Source organism: Mesoplodon densirostris, chromosome 4 (genome assembly GCF_025265405.1).
Source record: "Mesoplodon densirostris isolate mMesDen1 chromosome 4, mMesDen1 primary haplotype, whole genome shotgun sequence".
NCBI classification, from domain to species: Eukaryota; Metazoa; Chordata; class Mammalia; order Artiodactyla; family Ziphiidae; genus Mesoplodon; species Mesoplodon densirostris.
Window position 1 is genome coordinate 129404213 of NC_082664.1, and position 15970 is coordinate 129420182.

Genomic DNA, 15970 nt, shown 5'->3' on the forward strand with positions numbered 1-15970 from the left:
CCTTCAGGAGAGTGTACGAAAACTGAGTGAGATAATCCCTGCTAAGCCCTCAGCAGAGTAGGTATTAGGAAAATGGCAGTTTGTGGGCCCATCCTGGAAACACAGGTGGGTGAAGTTGGTATGCAGGGCAATGGATGGGGAAGAACTGTGGGAGGTGGCACTAGGCTGCCCTTGCCCACTCTTCTGGCAGAGTCTTTCTGGGTGTGTGGCGGGATTTAATCCAGAACTCTCTCACCTCCTGTGCTAGGAGAGGCTTCTCCCACCTCTCAGTGCTCTTCCCCCACCCACCTAAGGGAGCTTTCCCATTCAGCACAAGCCTCCACTCTACTGACTCCTCTCCAGATAGTCTTGGGAGGAAGACTATCCTCCCAAGGCGGTGGAGGAAGTCGAGGCCCCTGCCTCCCAGAGCTCACCCCAGCAGAAAGCTTGATGGTGGGAAGGAGCAGAGAACCTGTCGTAGGAGCTGGGGTTAGGGGACCACTGACTCCCTCCCTCCCTTGCTAGTGCAGAGGTGTTTCGGAGCTGGAGCAGAAACTCCCCATTCCCAGCTCTGCCCGCAGAGAGAGGCTGAGAGGATGACCCCATAAGGGGGCAAGCAGGTCTCACCGATACTATGTTCCACACTTTCCCCCCGCCAAATTCCATCTCACAGGGGCCTCAGAATCAGGAAGCTGAAACCTCCTGGAAGGGAAACGATCCACCATGAGGAGAAGTGCTGGTGTTTCATTACCTCCCTTGTTCTCTAGGGCCCCATCAGTCAGGGACCCTGCTCTCCTTGTCTGCTGTTCAGGGAGTCCTCTTCTAGGACCCTCAAACCTCTAAACTTCTTGGTCGCCCATCCTAATGAAGGTCTGCCTCTGTCTCTATTCCTACCACCCAGAACACTGCCACATCTTCTAATGGATCTCTCTTGTTTTTCCTTGCCTCTCTCCCTCATACAAGGTCTACTCTCTACCTAGTAGCACAGACCGTCAAGGCATCTGCTTAAAACCATCCAAAGGCTTCATGTTGTGCTTAAAACAAAATCTGCCCTCCCCACCATAGTCTACACAGCTCTAAATGACCCAGCCCATCTCTCATTTTCTCTCCTCCCCTCTCATGCATGGGGCTCCAGCCACAGCGACATTCTTCCAGTTCTTCAAACCTAACGAACTCTTTCTGCCTCAGGACATTTATACTCACTGTTTCATCTCTCTGAAACACTTTTTTTTTTAAGAAGGTTTGTGGTATTTTTTTAATTTTTAAATTTTATTTATTTATTTTTGGCTGCATTGGGTCTTCATCGTGCGGGCTTTCTCTAGTTGCGGCAAGCGGGGGCTACTTTCTGTTGCGGTGCGCGGGCTTCTCACTGTGGTGGCTTCTCTTATGGAGCACGGGCTCCAGGCACGTGGGCTTCAGTAGTTGTGGTGCACGTGCACGGGCTCAGTAGCTGTGGCTCGTGGGCCCCAGAGCACAGGCTCAGTAGTTGTGGCGCATGGCCTTAGTTGCTCTGTGGCATGTGGGATATTCCCGGACCAGGGATCAAACCCGTGTCCCCTACATTGGCAGGTGGATTCTTAACCACTGCGCCACCAGGGAATCCCTCCCTGCAACACTTTTTCCTGACTCTTCACCTGGTGGGCTTTGCCTAAAACTTCTAATTCTTAGCCTAAAACTCACCTTCTCAAAGACACCTTCCTTCCTGACCATCCTATCATAGCACCTTGTCTCTGCACTCATTCCAATATTACTGTTACTGTTTGTTTATTGTTTCTCCCTGGTGTCCCCAACTCGGCCCCCAGACTCAGTACCAGTGAGCCAGAGACATGGTCTCTTGTCAGGGGTTTGCCACCATGGTGCCAAGCATGTAGTAGATGCTCAAAAGAAGCATTGTTGATTGAAAGACTGTATGAATTAATGGGGGAGGGGGATGTTGGGAAAAGGCTAGGGAGAGGAGGGAAGGCCTGGGAAAGAGGCAGAAAGGGAGCAGGGTTGCTGAAGGGTTACAGGAAGGCCTGCAGAGGGATAACAGCAGAAATCCTCTTCCTACCTTCAGAGTTAGACACTTCTCTCTCTCTCTCTCTCTGCAGACCATCATCCACCTCATTCACTTATTTGATTTTCAGCTGTTCCTGAGAAGTCTCAAATCAAGGGATTTTCATCCCCATTTATAGAGGGAGATTTGATGCACCTGACTCATAAAACATTTGGTAGTAAACCTGCAGCTCCTTATTCCACAGCATTTCATTCAGACCTGAGTGAAGATCCAAATGAAGAAAAACAAGATCCTTGACCTGGAGACATTTATGTATTTGGGGAGATAAAACAACTTATGGAGAATATTGTCCTGTAAAGAGGAACACGTGACATGATGTACACTCCAAAGCAGTTATTACAGTCAAAGGAAAAGTTTGTTTTCTGTATACTTTAAACATTGGCCCTCTCAGTATGTGAACACTGATCTAAGTTCCAGTCTCAGATCATATGGCCCTAACCGGGGTTTTCCGAATGCATACGCCTGGCGTGGAGTCTGACCCAGTGCGTTTTCCACAAGGTCGCTGGTGATGCTTATGCTCCTGGTTGGGGGCCACATTGTAAACACCTGTCTCTTGACACCCACACCAGCCCCGCCAGGGAGGGGGGCCATTCTCGCCCCACTGTACAGACGTGGAGCCTGGAGATGAGGATCAAGGACCAAGCAGAGGGCAGGAAGGGCTGGGGGCAGAGGTGTCCCCCCCCGACACGCCCCCTCTCCCGGGGCGCCTGGTCTCGGACACGCAGGTGGGTTGGACTGCGTCTCCGCCCTGGCTTGGCCCTCGCCTTCCACTGCCCTCACACAAAGCCCCTTTCACAGGCTCGGCTTCTACTGGGAGGCCGGCGCTGCTCCGGAGGTTTGGTTAACCCCGTTAAGAAAACAAACAGCTCCTGGGCCTCGGGCGGGCAGGGGGGCGCCGCTGGGCACAGAAGCTGGATGCTTTCCCCTCCCCACGGGCGGGCGGAGGCGGCCTGACCTGAAACCCCATTAACCCCGGGCAAGGCTGGGCCTGGACTGCTGGGATGGGGGCTGGAGTTGGCGGTTCTGGTGGCCAGGGGAACCTTTGACAATGCCCCGTGCCTCAGTGTCCTTACCTGTACCATGGGGAGTTGTGTGTAGACTAAGTGACATCATGCTTCCAAAGTGTTTGGCATGGGGCCTGGCACACAGGAAATAAACATTAGCTGAAATTCTTATTCGACTGAATTATACGAATTCGCTGTTTTTGCAGGCCAAAACTGTGGGGTTTTGCCAATTACATATGGTCCGTCCAATATATTGTTAATGATTCATCTCTGAAACAACAAAAGCAAATTCTTCTATTCCTTTTTCAGTATCCTGAGGTTACAAGGTTAGCTTAAAAACAAACAAACAAACAAACATTAGTTACTCCAACCTCTAACTCTGTGATCAGGCTTTTCCTGATTTTCTCAATATTGTGCAACCAAAAACAGGTAAGAGAATGAATTAGAAGCAGAGATTGGTGTAAATCAGCAACCATCCTGTTCATTCTAACAGCCTCAGAGCACTTACTGCTTAGTAAGTACATCTTATAAATTTGAAATAATAATAATCAAATAAAAATTTTTATGTTGTGAATATTGGACTTTGGTGCAGATGTCTCACAAATTAGTTCTGCTGCTACAACATTTTAAATTACTGAGCTAGTCTAAATTCATCATTTTATAGATGAGGAAACTGAGGTGTGAGGAAGGGAGAAGTGGGCTGTGGAAAGGGCTGTGTTAGGAAGGCACCTCTGACAAGCATGTCCTGCCTGAGCCCTGAGAGCAAAGTGTGACCCCCCGTTAGACTGGTGCCCGGCTTCCCAAGGGACAGGTAGGCTCCAGCCAGCAGTGTCAATCCTAGGAGCCCCCCACCTCTTGCCCAGAAGACAGAGGCAGCTCAGCTGCTTCAGACATGAGGCAGGGCCAGAGTAGGGGTAGCTGCGGAGACCACTCCAGCCACCCGGTTTCGAGGCAACAGCTTCCCGGGGAGATTTTTCTGGCGCTACAACAACTCCTAACATCCCCTAGGGTGGTATGTCAGGGGACCAACCGATTGCCCCTCTGGTGCGCCCGCACCGGGGCTCAAGGAATAAAGACATGCTCAGGTACCCTCAAGTCACAGGACTTTATCATGAAGGAAGCCGTGGGACTAAGAACTAAGGACAACAGGGAAGCTGGGAGGCCTCCAGGTCTGGAATGGAGATGCACCTCCACCCGCTCTAGCCCTGGATACTGTCTGGGGTTTCGCAGCAAGTCGGGTTTTTACTCTCTGCCATTAATGGTCCCCAGCTACTCACCCAAGCTGTTCTCTGTCTTCCAGCTTCTGCTCCTGCCACACACTGAGCACATCTGGGGAGAGTATCTCACAGGGTGAGAGAAGCTCAAATGCCTACAAGGTCAGGTGGGTAGCTTCTCCTTGACAGGCCTGCTACATGGATTTGTTCAGGTCTTTAAGAAAACAACTTAGTGGGTTAGTGTCTAGGTCCTCCTTGTCCATCCCTGACTGGATCGTATGGGATATGGGGGTGCAGACAAGCCGAGTCAAGCAGATTGAGTTCAAGTCTTAGCTCTATGGTGCGACCTTGGGCAAGCTGCTTAAGGTCTCTAAGCTTCAGTCTTTTAATGTAGATAATGACGCCCACCTGGCAGAGCCGTGGTGCTGGATAAGTTTCAAAGCCCTGAGCCCACTGGCACAGGGTAGGTGTTGAACACATGGCAGCTCTTGGTTATTAGGTCCCGGGGTGGGATGGGACTATCGGGGCAGTCTGGACGCTGCCCTGCATGTGTTCCTAGCTGCCACGTGCCTCATCATCTTTTTCTGGTGAGGCTGCTAATGTTCCCAAGGGGAGACCTGCTACTGGGGCCCTGTGGTCATCATCACTGTCACTCATAATAGAAGAGGAAGCTGAGAGCTCTGAAGCTAAGAGGGGGCAGTCATTTGGAAACAATCGTCACATCCCTTTAGGGAAAGGTCCTATCTCAGTTTGGACAGGGTTTTTCTTTGGGTTTTTTTCTGGACCCAGAGGCTGAGCAGCTGGCTTCCTCTGAGCAGCCTCGGTGGTGGGGCTGTGGGGATTTCTGCCCCAGAGGTCTGGTCATCAGAGCCAGAGGGGCATTTCCACAACAGACGAAGGCAAAGGGGGGAGGCCTTTCTGGGGCAAGCAGTGGGGCAAGTGGCTATCACCTCCCCGCTTGCAGGCCCCACCTGGGGCACTGAGCACCGATCCTGCCAACCAGAGCAAAGCCTACTGAACCCCAAATCAGGCCTGATTTCTGGATCTCGTGAAAAACCCCAAGATCTGGGCCCATAGGCTCGTAAAACAGTCATCTCCACAGCTGAAGGGCAGTCACTTCCCCCTTAGGCTGCCTTTGGAAGCGGAGGAGGGCACCTAGATGAGCAGGAACACAATCCATGATCTTAAGGAGTTCAGAGCCATGGAGGCTGATGAGATAACATTACAAACACAAGCGAGAAAGACCAGAGGTTTAAGAGGATGACAAAGTGCCAAGCCAAGAGCTAGAAAGGAGGCAGGGCTCCCACCCCAGTGTGGGTCGGGGGCGGGTGAAGAGTAGATCAAAGAAAGCTTCCCAGCTACGTATAAAGTAGGCCTCAAAGGATGCACTGGATTGTTTTCCCATAATGAAAATAGCTTTATTTAATGTTTACGATTATAAAAGTAATACACAGAAATTCCAAGCAATATCAAATAGTATAAAAATTTTAAATAATGCAAAATTCCATCCCTAGAGGCAACCATAGTTAACAATTCGATCAACATCCTTCCCATATATATATAATTATAATTTTATATAAATGCAGATCATATCATACATGTAATTCTATAACTTACTTTCATTCAAAAAGGAGTTTTTCTTGCCAATAAATATAGCTATATGTCATCTTCAATGACTGTATAATAGCTAATTATGTACCATAATTCATTTAATCCCTTCCTGCTGTACATTTAGATTGATTTCAAACTTTACAACTGTAAACAATGCTATGATGGGCCTCTTTGCATAGTCTTCTTCATGGACTTGGTTTCTAGAGGTGTCTATGGGAATCCCCAGTGAATGTTCTGACACATTAACCAATGCCCTCATCGCTGTTTATTCACACTCATCCACAATACTGAAGGCTGGCTGTTTCAGACAGGTGTAATTCTGAGATTGAAGGGAGGGATGGGGGCTGAGATAGGGTGCTTCAGGAACAAAGCCCAATATTAATAAAGGCTTCTTAGGCCACACAAGAGTGAGGAAGGAAGGAGCATATGTGGAATCTGTTTCCATGAGGTATGCGTACCGCTGTGAAGGACTAGGAGATAAACAGGAAAAGGCCAGCTGGGGTCCTTTCACAGAAGGCTGTGAAGGCCAGGTGGCAGAGCCTACAGCTGGAGATCACTCAACAGTTATCTATTGATATTTGGCACCTATTTTAAGCCCAGATCTTTTCAGGGGCCATGGGGTGATAAAGATGCTCCACTTCGGAGAGTTTATTGTCTAATTTTTTTTATGCCTTAAATTGCTTTTTGTGCTTCAGTCACCTGCCTCCTCTCAACCTATCCCTTGTAGCAGTTGAGCTCCATTGATACTCTAAGGCCCAAATCAAATATTACAGAATTTTTATTGTTTGGCAGAGAGAGCCAACATTAAACCACACAAGTGGTATCACAAGACCAACCCCGGGGCCAGAAGACAGGGATAAGCTGTTCTAGTGCATTTCTAACTCTCAGCTCAGGCCTTCCTCTTCCCCAGTGTGGAGCTGAGAATCTTAGCCAGTGACTCTGAAGACCGGGTGTCCGGTTCAGTCATGTGGCAACTGCAGCAAAGTGTGTCCTTCCTTGCTGCAGGAGGGATCACCATTCTCTTCCCCTTCCCCTCCTCCCAACCCCCAGGCTGATGGAACTGGTGGGGAAAATCCCATCACCTTAGGGCCTGCTGTCCCTCAGAATCCATGGTCTTCAATCCCATGTGGGCCCTAAGCAGGCTCAGCAAAGGACACTCCTTCCATCACCATGTTCCCTCCTCAACCAGTTCCTGGCCCCATCTTTAGATTTCCATTATCTTCTCATGCTTTTAAAAATTTGAGCTGCACAGGCTTTCTTTATTTTCTTTAGCGTTCTCAGCTACAGGTGCATTCACAATGAAAAGCATCTGGAAAGAGCTTAATGTTACAAATACCTACGTGTGACGCTTCCAATCATTTCTACTTCTTGCATTTGTTCTGTCACTGACGACTCACCCTCGTTGGGGTCCCTCCAGCTCTAAGCCCTCACCTTCAGGACTCCAGAGCCCAGAGATTCATGGGGGAAATAACCCAAGGGGAAGCAGGAGAAGTAAGACTAATCTCCACACCTCTTCTCTAAACCACTTGACTCAAAATAGGTAAACTAGATATTCCTATCCGAGAACATTTTAATTCTTCCCCAGCCACACCCAGCAGCAAGGCTCCCTGCTCTGTGCATTTTTTTTTTTTTTTTTTTTTTTTTGCGGTATGCGGGCCTCTCACTGTTGTGGCCTCCCCCGTTGCGGAGCACAGGCTCCGGACGCGCAGGCTCCGGACGCGCAGGCTCAGCGGCCATGGCTCACGGGCCCAGCCGCTCCGCGGCATATGGGATCCTCCCAGACCAGGGCACGAACCCGTATCCCCTGCATCGGCAGGCGGACTCTCAACCACTTGCGCCACCAGGGAGGCCCTCTGTGCATTTTTGCATTTACTCCCAGACAGGGCTGATGGCTATTCCCTTTATCTCCTCTGAATTTTATTAACATGCTAGGTCTGACCCACCTTTAAATAAAACAAAGCCAGCTTTCACTCTGGATCTCCCGCATCTCTCAGCACAGTCCTCCTTTCCCGTTTAGAGGAGCCTCTGACACGGTCAGCACTTGCTGTGCCCACTGCTTTCCTGCCAATCTGCTCCAAACCCATTTGGCCTCCTGTATTACCTATGTCATGAAAGGCTTCACCGTCTACCCTGAAATCCAAGCCAGAAGCCGGTGGCTCATGCCAGCCACCACGCTCTCCCTCGGGCCTCTCATCAGATTGGTGGCCAGACCACAGTGGCTCTTCGCCAGCTCCTCCACCTCTCTCTGAGCTCCAGCACCAGTACTACGACCCTCCTCGGCACTCTGGCAGGCTCTCCTTGCCTCCAGTCTCATACCTTCTGATATGTCTACATCACAAATGTGACCATGTTATTTCCTGCTTAAGTCCCTCCAGGAGCTCCCCACATTTGCAGGATAATGTTTAAAGTGCCCCACAGGTCACAGGCACTGTGTGATCCAGCTCTTGCTCATCACTCTCCGTGGGCCATCCACTAACTTAACTCTGCCCACATCGAGCTGCTTGCATTTCCCTACATGTGCCCACCTCCCACTACACGACACAGGGAGGCAGAATGGTCCCAGCAGAAGAAGCAAACACCTCTTTACCTTTAAGACAGCTCAAGCATCCCCTTCTCCAGTTTCTTTCTCCCGAGTCCCCAGGTGGAATGACTCCACCTTCGTGGCACTATCCCCCCCATACAACCCAGTACACTTAACCTGCTATTGGCCTTCTTAATTTCCATGTCTGCAAGCTCTTCACAGAAATGCACAGGCCCAAAAGACAGCTGGCCCTATCAGCCTCGGGATAGGAGGCCGAGGAGGAAGTTCTGAAACCAGAAGGGAGCCCATCCCAAGGAAATAATAAAAACAGACTTACATCAAGATGATCACTGGATGGAACATAACAAAGCAAGGAGAAAGTTTTAAAATTCAGTTTGGAGAAAAGAGTTACAAATATGGAAAGGGAGAAGCTAAGAATAAACTTTATGGGGCTAGACTGAAAATATCAGTGTGGATTCATGATTTCTAATATCTAATTCTTTATATCATCTATCTCCATCTCTCTCAGTATTTCCATATATATTTTTTTTGATGTTGGGGGTAGGAGTTTATTAATTAATTAATTTATTTTTGCTGTGCTGGGTCTTCGTTTCTGTGCGAGGGCTTTCTCTAGTTGTGGCAAGCAGGGCCCACTCTTCATCGCAGTGCGCGGGCCTCTCTCACTGTCACAGCCTCTTGCTGTGGAGCACAGGCTCCAGACGCGCAGGCTCAGTAGTTGTGGCTCACGGGCCCAGTTGCTCCACGGCATGTGGGATCTTCCCAGACCAGGGCTCGAACCCATGTCCCCTGCATTAGCAGGCAGATTCTCAACCATTGCGCCACCAGGGAAGCCCCTCCATATATTTTTATCTGTAGCTATTTCCTTGCTCTGTCTGCCAAGAGCCTAGAAGCAATGACATTCCAGTAGCAATGGGCACACTCAGCACCTAGCTCTTGGTTTCTAAATATCATTCTCCATTAAAAGGAATCAAGACTCCCTGGAGAAATGGCTGATTCCAGGGTTGGGGCAGGGAAGATACAAGATAAGCCTGAAACATCTTGTTAAGCCAGAAAGTAAGAAAGTGTTAAAAAAAAAAAATGAAGGGGATATGTTAAAAAGACACAAGAGCCTGCTAGAAATCTGGGACAGTTTGAGAATCAAAACAAATTAAAGCAATGGCTTGCAACTTTGACTAAATAGGAATCCATTGATCTGTACTTATAAACAAGTAGATTAATAAATAGGGAGGAAAAATGCTGTTCTTTAGAAGTAGAATGCCAAACAATAAATGTAGAAGAAACTATGGAGTTAGAAAATCACACTGGATGAGGAACAAAATATTTACATGATATCAAAGTATCTCCCCACAAATAACTTGTTAATTACAAAAGGGAAAAGAGTAAATTTAAAAAGGGAAACCTGGCAGACATCAGTTTAACCAAGAGATCAGAGCTAATGTCAGCATTAACGGGACCAACTAACATCACATGCCAACTTAAGATGCACTGAGGATATGTCACTTCTGTGATGTTCTTGCCCAACATACGAAAACCTAATCTAGTCATGTGGAACCATGAGACCAATCCAAGTTGAGGAACATTCTACAAAATACCTGACTGTATTCTTCAAAAATGCCAAGGTAATAAAAGGCAAGGAAAAGCTCAAGAAGTCTGGATTAAAAGAGACACATGTAATCATGTGTCACAACTAAATGTAACACATGATCCTGCACCAGGAATCACTATGAAGGACATTACTGGGACAGCTGACACAATTTAAATAGAGAGCACATGTTAGATTAACAGTATTTTATCAGTGTTATACTTCCTGTTTTTGGTAAGTGGTTATGGTTACAAATTATGAGAGGATGTCCTTATTCTTAAGGAAAGGCATACTGAAGTTTTGGGGTAAAGGGGTACAATGCCTGCAACTTACTCTCAAATGATTCAGAAAATCCAACATGTAAATACAGATAAAGCAAAATCATAAGTCATAAAGCAAATGGGATAAAAATGTAAACACTTGGTAAATGTGGGTAAAGGATATATGGGAGTTCTTTGTGATATTCCTGTAACTTTTCTGTAAGTTTAAAATCGTATTAAAATTTTAAAAGTTACCAAACAAACCAGGAATCCAACAGCAAGGGATGAGTCAGAATTATGGTACAGTCACTCTATGGAAGCCTTAACATTACACAGCCTTACAAATAAAGTCTGTGAAGATAGATAACAAAATAGAAAAAATGCTTATAACTTATACAGTGTTGAATGATAAAAGCAGGATACAAAATATTTTGTGTGTATATTATTACAACTAAGCAGAGTAAGCATATAAGTAGGACTGGAAGGATAAAATCAAAGGTGGTAATAAGGGTATTAGGGGAAGCTGATTCACTGTTATACAGCAGAAACTAACACACCATTGTAAATCAATTATACTCCAATAAAGATATTTTTTTAAAAAAAAGGATATTAGCAGGGAGGGAGAGATTGAGTGACTTTTTCTAAAAAAAAAAAAAAAAAAATCCACATATTGAAAAAGTACTTGCCGGCACCGGCACCCGTCAGGCTGGTGGACTGGAGATCAGCGCTGCTTGCTGTTTACTGCCGGTTCCTGCCTCACGCTGCCCTCCCCAGAGGTTGACATTGCCCCCACAAGAACTGAGAGAGCCGGGCATCTCTGCAGCTGGTAGGGCTGGGAGTGGGGAGGTTCCCGCGTGCAGGCAGCCTGCCAGCCTGTCCCACAGAGCAGCTTCACAGTGTGCTCTGACCAGCAAGCTTAGCGGCTGCAGACAGCTGAGGGGAAGCCTGGCACGGGTGCATCCAAGACCGGGCCTCCCTGGCCAGGCCAGCACAGAGACCCCTTTGAACGCCCTCGGCTTGTGCTGACCACACTCGGGCCTCTTGCCGGCATGCTTCCTCCTAGGCACAGACAGTGAAGCTTCTTGGAACTCTGAAGGTTTAGGAATTCTGGGATGACTTTATCTAGAGGCAGAGTGCCTGGTTCTGTTGTCAGTGGGATAAAGTGCTAAGTCCTTATCAGTCCTTTACATTTTTAACATGGACCAGTCTACTGAGGACATGCTTTGACGGGCGGCAAAAAGATGTTCAGAATGCAAGGCTTTGCGATCAGAAAGCAAGACTCTCAGAGAACCCTGGGCAGCTGAGGGAAACAGGGCAGGAATAAAAGTGAAAGCTGGCCTCCTCTGCAGGAGAATTGCTTTTGTCCCTCTTATTATAAGAGATGTGTTTAAAACTCCTTCCCTAAAGAAGTAGGAGTAAGAGTTAAATAGATTAAGAGACCCTCAGAACAGGTAGCTGAGGTAGACAGAGAAAAGGAAATTCCAGATCCATAAGGAAGCAGGAGCAGAAGCCTGTGAACTCCTGTGGAGAGGAAGTAACTATACCTGGCTATACCTGGGCATTTCTTGGTTAGGAGTATTCCAGACCTGCTTCCCAACTGCTCCCCAGCCTAAAGCAAAAAGCACCACCATTCTGAGTCATGTGACCTGATTTTAAAGTATTTTATTACATAATCTTTTCATGGCACCATCAGGAGTAACAGAAAATGTTATTCCCAGTTCTTAACCACATCCTGAAAAATATACATTTGTATTTATATATTTATATCAATACTCCACACCTATCCCATAATTTCACCACCTAGTATAGGTTTTTTGCTTAAAGCAAGAAACTGTTCTCTCAGGTAAGAAAATATATATGGAAGCTAAATGAAGGACTGGTTAGAGTGACTGGCGACAGCTTGGCCATGGGGGCAGGGAGGAAGGGGTGAAGTCCAGGCTAGGCAGGATGCATCACTGGGGTCCAGCAGAGGTGGAGGAGGACAGTGTATAAAAAGGCAGCGTCAGGCAGATGGGCTCTGGTGTCCTTGGTCCATTAGGAGATGGCCTTTGCCTCAGGAAGGAAGGCTTCCCAGTACTTTGCCAGCTGCAAAGAAGTGGGGTCAGTAAGCAAGTGCCCCCATTTAGTGGCAGAGCCTGAGCCTGGAATGGGAACAAGCACAGTGCCAGGGCACTCTCCCAAGTGCCTCAGCCACCCACAGGGAGGCCTGGGCTAAGGCCAAGCTGAGGAAATGGCTTCGCCGACAGTGGACCTTGGGACAGACTGGCCAGCCAGCCACACTGCCCTTACCTTTCTAGACTGAGGGAAGCATCAAGTGCAAGGGCAATATCTGAAGACAGTCCTGGTTCTGCCCTGGAGGAAGTACCCCCATGGGGGCCACAGCTTGGCTCAGCTCAGTCAGAATCTCACAGGCAGCCACTGTTTCACATACTGATTGGGGCCTCAGCCTCACGAGGGTTAGGTGGTATCACGGGGTTATAGGGAGAGGAGAGTTGGGGTTTGTTCTTAAAAACTAACTCATTGTAGGATTAGGGCAATCCTGCTTAGCAAGAGACCCTACTGGATGTGCCACGTTAGAGAACCAGGACCTACTTTCAAGTATTGATTAAGCAGGGCCCAGCCCCTCTGAAGCAGGGCCAGATCATCTTGTCACCAAAGCCACAAGTAGGCAGCTGGCCTTCGGAGCAAGCAGGAGAGGATGAAAGCCATGCATAAGTTACATACCTGCTGCTGTGAATACAGGAGTGTCTCAAGGTACTTGATCACGTGGTTTTTGAAGTCCTTGGATTTCTCTTTCTAAAGGAGACAGGATTCTACACTGACCATCCAGACAGTTGCTCCTTCCCCTCTTGATAGGGTGCTGATGTTTTTTGCTGACCAAGGCTGAGCACAGCCTCAGAAAGTAGAGGCAGCAGTTGGATTGGCTGTAATTTCCAGCCAAATAGCCTCTTGCAAGGTTTTCTTGAATGGTGGCAGGGTGGGGAAGGGGGGTAGAGGGTTTATGACAGCTGCAAGCTTTGTTCTGTGCTCTGGTCCAGCAACAAGTGTAGGACAGCCACTTTGCCTCAGGAACAAACACACAAACATGAACACACACACACACACACACACACACACACAAGGCCACGCCTGTTCACAACAGCTGCCAAGTCACTGGCAAAGCCATCTGTCTCCCTACTCAGTAGAGACTTGGACAAAACCAACAATGTTACTAAACCAGGCACTGCACACTTGTGAGAAGTAGGATCTTCTATCTCACCTCAAACCGTATCACTTCTTTTCGGACCACAGTTGAAATCCTTTCAAAGTCCCTTTCATACTGAGTCACCCGAGACTCCCACTGGGAAGAAAAGGAAAGAAAGGATCACTTAATATATTATGGTATTAAGTCTTTACCTCTGAATAGAAATTCTGTATCTGAGACCTCAATTGGCATTTGTCTGTCCTTCTGGGTAAGATTAGATATGCAGATTCAGCACATAAGCCAGAGTCCAGTAGAAGGCCATCTTTCAGGCTGGCTGGGAAAGAGATGCCGTGTGCCTCAGGCCAAGCCTGGTTCCTAAGAAAGCTCTGGTACCCCAGAGGCTCTGGTTTAGGTACTCGCCAGCAAAGCTGGGAGCCCCCGAGAACTGAATTTAGTTCTCACCCGGGGGGCACATCTGAATCATCTTGGAGTTTTTCAAAGACCCAGCCAGGACTGCTCCTGCAGAGATTCTAATTTGGCAAGTTTGAGTGGAACAGGAAAGGAGGAGGAGGACCAGGTCTCAGGGCAAGCCTGGATCATTCTCAGAGGCTTCCCCAGCAGCTGTCCTTTAGACTCAATCAGTTCTCTTGCCTGCTGTGGGGTTCTAAGCCTCTGGGTGGGGTGGGACCCAGGCTCATTCAGGAGCCAGCAGAACAGCCCTGCTGGGCTGCCTCGGGGCCTCACCTCTGCGATCTCATCCTTGGCCTGGTGCAGCTTGTCAGGCTTGTTGGCCCACAGCAGCCGGGCCTCAGCCTCCCGCTTCTTCTGCAGTGTGGTTTGGGCATCCTGCCAGCGCTGCCACATCTTCATGCGCTGGTCAAAGGCGGCCTGTGAAGGTCGAGGTTGGGGAAGAGCACAACCAGCCCTTCAGGGGCTCTGCTGGCTCTGCCTTGGGGGGCTCTCCCAGCAGCTGTGCTAGGGAAGGACCAAGCAAGGGCAGGTTCTGCAGCCACGTGTTAGTGCCCAGCTGGAAGTTTAACATCCAAAAGCACAAGCTTGGGTAAGACTCCTCTCCAAGGATCCAGTGGGCCAGCGCCATGCTGCTTCATGCTACTCCCAAGGCTGGAGGGCTGGGAGCACAGTAGGTGGCCTGATGCCAGTGCCCAGTCCTATGGCTTTTGAACTGCCTCTCTCAGATCAGTCAGTTCATGAGTCTACACACTTTCCCTGAGTGTCTGCCATGTGCCAGGAGCTAAGAATACAATGGGGAATGAAACACATGGGCCTACTTTCATGGAGCTTGTAATCTACCAGGAAAGGCTGACACTGTATTACTAATTGCCAATAAGTAATTATAAGTATGCAGAGTACAGAGAAAATAAGCACAGTACTGTAATAAAACTGGGGATCTAGCTTAGCCTGGGAGATACATCAGGGAAGGCCAACCTAAGGAAGCAAACTTTAAACTGATACCCAAACAACATACAGGCTTAGCTTAACAGATCTCCCCACCCCTGCCCAGCTTAACATATCTTTAAATAAACACTTAAACCTACCACAGGGACACACTGCTTTCATCTCATCCATACATTCAACTGTTCTAGGCCATCAAGGCCCCCAAGAAGCTCTCCAAAGTCCACTTGCTGGTTTTCCATGTTTCTAGTTCCTTGACCACAATCAGCATTTCCAGAGGATAGCTGTTTGGCCTAACGAAACCATCCTGCACCACCACTGGCTTTGTAGGCTTCAAGAGGCCTGGATGAAAGACCTGTGTCTGGGGCAGCCTCCCAGCCCTGCTCCTTTTGCTCCCCTTCCCTACAAGAGCTCCCTGGATGTTTTCTAGGCCTCCTTAGTGCGGGCCTTTGCCAAGACTTGAATCTTAGGGAGTGAAATGACACCAAAGTTACCTTCCCCCGCATTGCCACTGCTGCTCACCTCAATTTCTAAACAGCGGAATGTCAAAGGATTAGGTAAAGGGTGACCTCAAATCCAACCTAATCCCCTGGGCTAACTGTGGTACAGCTGCAGGTTCAGCAGAAAAGAAACATCTGTTCATCTCTCCAACCCCACGGCTAGCTCATGATTATGAGGAGGGCAGGTGAGGGGTCTCTGAAAAAAGACCAGCTTGCAGTTCTGTGCTCTAAGGCGAGCTGCCCCAGCTAGGCCTCCCTCACCCCTGTCCATACAGGCTCACCTGGCTTGAAGGTCATATCCAAGTGCTGAGCTCTCCAGAGACCCCAAACAATACTGCTCTCTGAAAGCTTCCCCAGAGAGAACCCTTCCTTGGGACGGCTCTCCAGTCTAAGTAGTCTGACCAGTTCCAAGAATTCCCAAGCAGGTTATTTTTTCAGCCTCTTATCACTCTGGAGTTAGCAGCAAACCAAATAGCAAGGGGAGAGGACAATGAGCAATCTCACAGGCTATATTAAGCACCTCTGCCATGGAGGAAGTGAGAGTCCTGGGTGCAGCTTGGCTCTTGACAATACAGGAGCTCTCTGGCGAGGGCGAGGTTGGGGACAGGGAGTGGGGGTGGTTCTG

At 48.5% G+C, this 15970-nt stretch overlaps 1 protein-coding gene across 1 annotated transcript in view; it reads right to left on the reverse strand.

The window, feature by feature from the left end:
- Nucleotides 1-11758: 11758 nt before the first annotated feature.
- Nucleotides 11759-15970, reverse strand: part of SNX1 (sorting nexin 1) — a 36798-nt gene continuing 32586 nt past the window's right edge. The window contains exons 12-15 of the mRNA XM_060097203.1: nt 14177-14320; nt 13508-13588; nt 12973-13044; nt 11759-12333 (exon numbers count right to left, since the gene is read on the reverse strand). Of these exons, the coding sequence (XP_059953186.1) occupies nt 12283-12333; nt 12973-13044; nt 13508-13588; nt 14177-14320 (348 nt within the window). The 3' untranslated portion in view covers nt 11759-12282. The remainder of the gene's footprint in view (nt 12334-12972; nt 13045-13507; nt 13589-14176; nt 14321-15970) is intronic.